Source organism: Mus pahari, chromosome 19 (assembly GCF_900095145.1).
Source record: "Mus pahari chromosome 19, PAHARI_EIJ_v1.1, whole genome shotgun sequence".
Classification (NCBI taxonomy): domain Eukaryota; kingdom Metazoa; phylum Chordata; class Mammalia; order Rodentia; family Muridae; genus Mus; species Mus pahari.
This window is the reverse complement of record NC_034608.1, coordinates 33,318,527-33,325,583: the sequence shown is the minus strand read 5'-3', so window position 1 is coordinate 33,325,583 and position 7,057 is coordinate 33,318,527. Positions and strand designations below refer to the sequence as shown.

At 52.6% G+C, this 7,057-nt stretch overlaps 1 protein-coding gene across 5 annotated transcripts in view; it reads right to left on the bottom strand.

The window, feature by feature from the left end:
* The window catches only part of Arhgef10 (Rho guanine nucleotide exchange factor 10), a 90,189-nt gene that overhangs the window by 37,417 nt on the left and 45,715 nt on the right, over positions 1-7,057 (bottom strand). For all 5 annotated transcript variants that reach the window (XM_029531835.1, XM_021218797.2, XM_021218795.2 and 2 more), the window contains 3 exons: positions 5,439-5,531; positions 2,945-3,115; positions 1,568-1,713 (listed from right to left, as the gene is read on the bottom strand). In XM_029531835.1, the coding sequence (XP_029387695.1) occupies positions 1,568-1,713; positions 2,945-3,115; positions 5,439-5,531 (410 nt within the window). The remainder of the gene's footprint in view (positions 1-1,567; positions 1,714-2,944; positions 3,116-5,438; positions 5,532-7,057) is intronic.

Here is a 7,057-nt window from a genome sequence, read left to right as displayed (position 1 = left end):
GGCCACAGTGCCCGAGGATGACAGGACCTGTGAACTCACGGCCACAGTGCCCGAGGATGACAGGACCTGTGAACTCACGGCCACAGTGCCGAGGATGCTGGATTAGTGTGCAGAGACATTCTCCGATCTGACCCCAGCTTCCCCCCTTATTCCTATGCAGTTACTTTACAACCACATCAATAAACTTAAGTCACAACCCACACTCCACCACTAAAGCATTGGCCAAGTGTACAGAGGTGAAACAAATAAACAAACAAAAAAACCCTAAGTCTTCTCTTCTTTACCATAATGTGGGACAGGGACACAGAGACACAAACACCTGTGGCCAGAGCAGCTACCCAGCCTGCAGCTCATGTAACCATGCGCACACAGTCACAGCCTTGCACACAGCCTCTGCCTGGCCACCCTGACCCCGTGGTCACCGTCCTTCATTTGCTGACAACGAGTCAGAGGCTTGGTGAGTGGAGTGACTCTGCTCTGGCTCTCAAGAGTCACCCCACATATCCTGTGCCCAAATCCTGTGGTAGTGGAAGGAAGGTGACTCACAAGAGTCACGGTGGTAATAAAGTGACGGTGGTGGGTGGCTGCATGGTCCCCAGCCTGCTCTCCAGGAGGGATAACCCCCGATGCCATGGCACACACCTTCCATGGCACAGGCACTCCTGCTAGTCCATCGTGTGCTACCGAAGGTTTACCAACTGCATGCCAGCTAAGGGTGTTGGCTCCACATCAACCCGTGCTATCTGAGAAAGTACCAAGAGCACCGTATCAAACATGGAGGATGCTGCATTCATTCATTCATTCATTCATTTATTGTTTTTTTCAAGACAGGGTTTCTCTGTATAGCCCTGGCTGTCCTGGAACTCACTCTGTAGACCAGGCTGGCCTCGAACTCAGAAATCCGCCTGCCTCTGCCTCCCGAGTGCTGGGATTAAAGGCGTGTGCCACCATGTCCGACAGGATGCTGCATTTAATACAGACTGATTCTCTTCCATGCTACCTACCCTAGAGGACCCTGCCCTCCCAGATCTCCTCAGCCTAGCTCAGTAGCTATGTGCCAAGGAACCGTTCTCACGCCAAACTGAGGGAAAGGACCAAGGGGACTAAGTATGAACAGCCCCAAAGGGGAATATACCTATCAGAGGTACATTTAGAGTCAGCTATGTGACAACAAAGGGCCCCAGGTGATGGGGAGCGAGAGGACTCTGCTCTGGGCCAGCGCCAGCACCAGTCTTCCTGAGTTCACCTGTATGGCATCTGATTTCCACCAGCAGGCCCACCAACCCACATGATTTAAAAGTCAGCTTGCAGAGCTGGGGTTGCAGCTCAGTCCCAGAGTTTGTCTGTCATGAATGGTGCTCTGGGTTTCATTCCCAGCACTGCCAAATAAATAAACAGACTGACAGACAAACAAAAAAATAAATAAATACTAACGTTGATGATAATTACAAACACCTGCAACGGGTTTCCTTTTATTATTAAGAGCATGGATGCAGCCCCCCTCCTGTTCTCTGACGCACAGAGCATGTCGCTGTGAGGCCGACCCATGACACGGTCTCGCCCTTACCGTGAGCTGGCGGTGGCACACATCAGCACGTCATTCAGCATGAAGATCCGACGCTGTTTGGTCTTGACGATTTCTCCTCGGTCGTTGTAAACCGTCTCGATGACGTCATCGGAACGGACGAGGTACCGGTTTCCACTGCTGAGGAGCTGGAGGTTCAAAAGGACACCAGCAAGGTCACCCACCCGTGTTCCCGCGAAGGAGAAGGGAAGGGAGCGGGAGCTCCTGAGTACGCAAGCTTGTTCTCTGTGGGAAGGCCCGCAGCTCCCCCTCTCTCCTCACAGAGAAGCCACTGGGCTCGCTGAGTGACTTTAAACTACACATCTTACAGGTCATCAGCTCTGGGGGGTGAGAGTCACTTACCAGCTGGCTCTGAAGCAAAAGTAAATCTGTATCTAGCCCCGATTTACTGTGGTGGGTTTGCCGCTCACGGTGACTGAGCCCAGGGCTTCATGCGTGCCTACCCCAGAGGCTGTATGTAGACTTCTTACTGTCTGCCTCCCTCTATGTCACTGAACCATGGAGAAGCCCATCAGCTCCTGGAAGGATGCTCTACCCTGATCGGTACCACAGATTGTCACTTCAGGAAACACGGCACCCTTGTCCCAGATGGTCCCTGCTGCCTTCTGAACCACGCCTGGCTGCCTAGCTCCCTTCCTAGCCACTGGCTATTACAAGCCAACTTCATAACTCTGCCTTTTATGCCTTGTGCGCAGGATCAAGATCAGGTGCACAAGTAAAGTGCCACCAGACTGTGGTCAGCATGCCTTCTTTCCTGGGGCGCTCTCATGGCAAGCACCATGGGGGACGCTCAACTCTAAATGACACAAATTATACCCAGAGCACAGCTGACAATAATTCTCAACTCAAAAACTTTCCGTCACATCACTGAGGGTCAGAGACATGCCCCTCGACCGCTGACATCATCAGCAAGCAGGACACTCCCCCGCTGAGCAGAAAATGAACTGGGCATTAGTGACAATAACTAACACCTGTACGCATCAGCCCGGCTCCTGTATGTAGGCTGACTCCTCCCCCATAGACGGGGCCTTAGACAAACGTGGCAGGTCTGTGGTATGCCACAAGAAATCCTTCTGTAGAGAGGAAGTCAAGCAGCCCAACCAAGAGGGGCTCTTTTTTTTTGTGCGGCGCCAGACAAAGCAGCTATCTAAAACAAAATGTGAGATTTCTGAAACTAAAGCCGAGTTGCCTTTTAACCTCCTTAGGGGTCCGTGGATCCAAGTGAGGAGCTACCAACTCACTGAGTCCCTTTCCTAAGAAAACAAGTGGGGAGAGGCCAAGGCATTGCATGCTCTCCCAGGCATTCCACGGGCCCGGCCACCCCCGTTAGCGGAGCCGACGAGGAACATCTCTCTGGACCTTGTTCAGGTATCTCTCGTTTATGGCTTTTGCTATTTGTTTGATTTCACATCGCTGGTCGGCGTCTCGTTTTCTCTCGTTTAGCTTCTCCGCCAGGGTCTCGAGCTCCGTCAGCGCCATCTGAAGGGGCAGCCTGTCAGGATGTCCTTTGGCTGTGTTCTTCAGCATGTCCTGTGAGCAGGAGGCAGAGTACGGGTGGTCAACAAGAATGCTTTTGACCCCAACCGTCTGTCTGACCACGCTGTCCGGCAGCTAGAGTGACATGGAATGCCAGCCACCTCTGGTGGGGAGTCGGGGCTGGGAGAGGGGCAAGAATTATCTCAACCCTTGGCTCAACATCTTTGTGTAAAAACAAAACTAGCTTAATACCTTACACGTCTGATGAGATAGATAGATAGATAGATAGATAGATAGATAGATAGATAGATAGATAGATAGAGTAGGTCCCTGGCATAGAAGCATGCCACCACCTCAGAAAGCCAGCAGTGGCCAGGATGGAGCTGGCAAGCTGTATCGTCTACTGTCGTCAGGCAAAGCCACCTGCTCACAGAAGTCCCCAGCAGTGTTAAATATGCTATTGTGGCCGCCACTGTATGGGTGGCTCTCAACCTGTGGGTCGTGACCCCCTTGGGGTCATGCATCAGATATTTATGTTATGACTCGTAACAGTAGAAAGATTGCAGTTATGAAGTAGCAAGGAGATCATTTTATGGTTGGGGTCACCACAACGTGAGGAACTGCATTCAAGGACACAGCATTAGGAAGGTTGTTCACAGTACAGGTTCTATGCCCGCAAGGTCAACCCACCCAGCAGGGTCTGTGTGCAGAGGCCCTGAGCTGGAGGAAGAGCTCTCGGTGCATGAGACCACACAGCGATGCCCCACTCCTCTCTGCTGCTCAGGACACATGCATGCCTATCGCAGGCTGAGGCTGCTGTGCCATAGCCACCAGATCCATAGGGAGTTTTCCCAACAGCATGTACATACTGAGTCTCCATGTCCCGTTTGTAGTGCTCACAATATTTCAAATGTTTGCATTAGCCCCCTGTTATGAACATCTCTGAAGTCAATTGTTACCAATTGTTCTGTGGTACCATAATCCATGCCACCCAAAGGCTGTAGACACTGATAAATGTGTGTGCGTGACCTGAACCATCTTTTTCTCCTTGGGCCTCCTGACACCTGAGACACAACAATACTAAAGAGGCCGATCAATAACCCCACAGTGGCCTCTGGAGAGTCCCAGACTTTCTGCTCTAAAGCAAAAGCTAGACATAGTGCTAGTTGTGGTGACATATGCCATCCCAGCCAGAAGCCTCGGTAGGGGGAGGCTGAGATGAAATGAGTTCAGGACCAGCCTGAGAGTTCTGACTTGCTGCACAGCTGTAAATGATATGACCTAAGAGTCTCTTGATGGGAATTAAATGTCCCCCTTCAGTGATGAGAAAGAGAAACAATCTTGTTGCTGTCATGGGGGTGGGGACAGGGGATCAAATGGGCCGACTACAGCATTTCCTCAAGTCAGCTAAGTGAAGAGATGCCAACTGTCTTCAATCCTGTGAAGGTGGAACAAGAAAAGCCTGAAGCTGGCAAAGGCTCGATCATGAGGCTCAAGCACAGAAAACACATAACATGACAGGAAGGTTAAGGATGCAGATGTAGGTGTTGATGTGGAAGACACAAGTGCATGAGAAGCTGCCGCTCAGACAGCTCCCGCATGGACTTCCAGCAGAGTCCAAGCTTCCTTCTACTGGAGGAAGATTCACTGCACAAGAGAGTGGCAGCCAGTGCCTGGACCACAGCTACAAAGACAGGCTGACTCTGTCCGAGAGGGGGTGAAGCAGGGAACTGAGGCTGAGGACAAAGCTCACCCACTTCTGAAGGCCCGGGACCTTCTCATCTCAGAGAGTCTCCTCTGCTTGTGCTCTACAAATGGACGACAGACCCCGCCGACAGCCTGCTTTATGGGGTCTCTTGCACTGTGCTCTAAGCTCGTCCCAGAGACCAACTACGCAGAGGAAAGGGTTTCCTTTAAAATAGTACAGGTGCTTGACAAAGCATGGTGCCGCAAGTGTCAGGAAATCGCTGGGGACTGAGGGGAGACACTGAACTAGACGGGGGGGGGGGGGGACCGAAGAATGGGCCTCAGTCACTGAAACCTTACAAAGGCCAGAGAAGCTGGTTTCCAGAGAAGGAAACTCCTGGTAAGTGCTGTCGGCAGCACGGACTGATGACAAGGATGGGAACGCAGCACAAGAGTGGCAGCACTTGACAGGGCTGATTAAAAGGACCCCGTTTGCTTCCCAGAACCCACAAGGCAGCCCACGACCCTCCTTCAGTCTGGTTCCACACTTCTTTGGTCTCCATAGGCTTTGTAGCTGCTGTCGCCTATGAGGAGGGGAGAGGGGATGGAGGAGGGTGGATGAAGGAGAGGAGAGACCCTTCGGGACCTATTCCAGAGTGACAAGCACACTCTCTCTGTAGTCCCGGCATACCTGCAGTAGGAGGATGAACTGTGGGAACCTCTGGATGGGCCGCATCATAAGGCTGTGGAGTGTGACTCGGTCGGGACTTGAATCCTGGCTCAGCTGCAGGGAAGAACGGCAGGCTCAGGGCAGGCGGTGGCTCGGCCTGGCTGTGCCCTCGCAGCAGAGTTAGGATGGTGGACAGGCTGCTCAATGCCCCTGCTTCACCTTTTTTTTTTTTTTTTTTTTTTTTTTTTTTAGCTCTGCCAGGAGGAAACTTTCCAAATGTGCGGGAAATACTTTCTACCCCAGCTCCGAGGAGGACTCACTGCTGCTGCCGGCCCCGAGAAGGGGCCTTACCTGGATAACTCAGGCCCTGCTCTATCTCCTCGGCATTCTTAGGGTTCCGAGCTAGTCAGCCTGCTTCAGGGGAGGTTGCAGCCCCTTCTGCTGCTTCAGAGAGAAAGGCCCGCCCAGCCCTTGTCAGTCGCCTTGACCAGCGTCTCTAAGCATGCAGGGAGATGTCAGTACCCGACCACCTGGGGCCACCTGAGGCCCTGACTCTGGGGCTATCTCTGGTCCATCTCTGTCTAACAAGCCTGCCCAGGGAAGGTCACTGCCCAGAGCACAGCCAGGCTTGGCTAGGCCTAGCTTCAAGGTCACCTGCCCCGGGGGGAGGCCAGCAGGGACCGTGGCCACTGCAATGCCACAGTCTATACCCATCATCGAGTTCCTGACAAAACCCTCAGAAGAAATCAATTTTTAACTCGGTAATGTCTCCATCTCCCTCAAGGAAAGGAATGATGTCACAGCTCAAGGGCACAGCTTAGCTTCTGCAAAGCACGAGGGAGATTTAATCTCTGAATAGCCGTCCTTGGCTGTGGAACAGTGGGGACCTGAGCTGTGTGCAGGAGAAAGGAAGGAGGGTGGTGATCCCACCTTAAATACAACGTCAGTGTTGGCAAGGACACTTGCCCCGTGACAGCTCACTCCAGGTAGCAGAAATTGCCAGAAACACGGTTCCAAGCACCAAGAACACGCTGTGCTCCAAGACTCTCTCATTCAAATGAGCCTGAGCAGACAGGCCGGGGGGCCTTAAAGGAGCCCTTAATATGGTTCGGTGGCAATAGCTTCAACCAGGCTCTCTCACATCCGGTCCTCCAAGTCCTGCCTGCAGACCAGCAGTCACCATGGGACCCCTCTCAGGGGTGGGATGGAAGAAGGCAGTAGAGGCTCTCAGCTCTCGGCCTGACACCAGGAGGCACAAGCTCCACATGCCCAACATGGGCTCCTCCTCACAGGGTCAGCCTCTCCAGGCCTTGTCTACCTGCTCTGTCCTGGGAAAGAGCATCATTCCCAACCCGACATCTAGACTGGGCTGGACTGGTAGTGGGCTACTGTAACTCACTATGCCAAGCTGAGATGGGAGGCTCAGGCATCTGTGGGTTCCGACTGAATGTCCTTTAACATCTATATCCATATGTACTGGATAGCTTTGTGTCAACTTGACACAGCTGGAGTTATCACAGAGAAAGGAGCCTCAGTTNGGGAAATGTCTCCATGAGATCCAGCTGTAAGGCATTTTCTCAATTAGTGATCAAGGGGGGAGGGCCCCTTGTGGGTGGTGCCATCTCTGGGCTGGTAGTCTT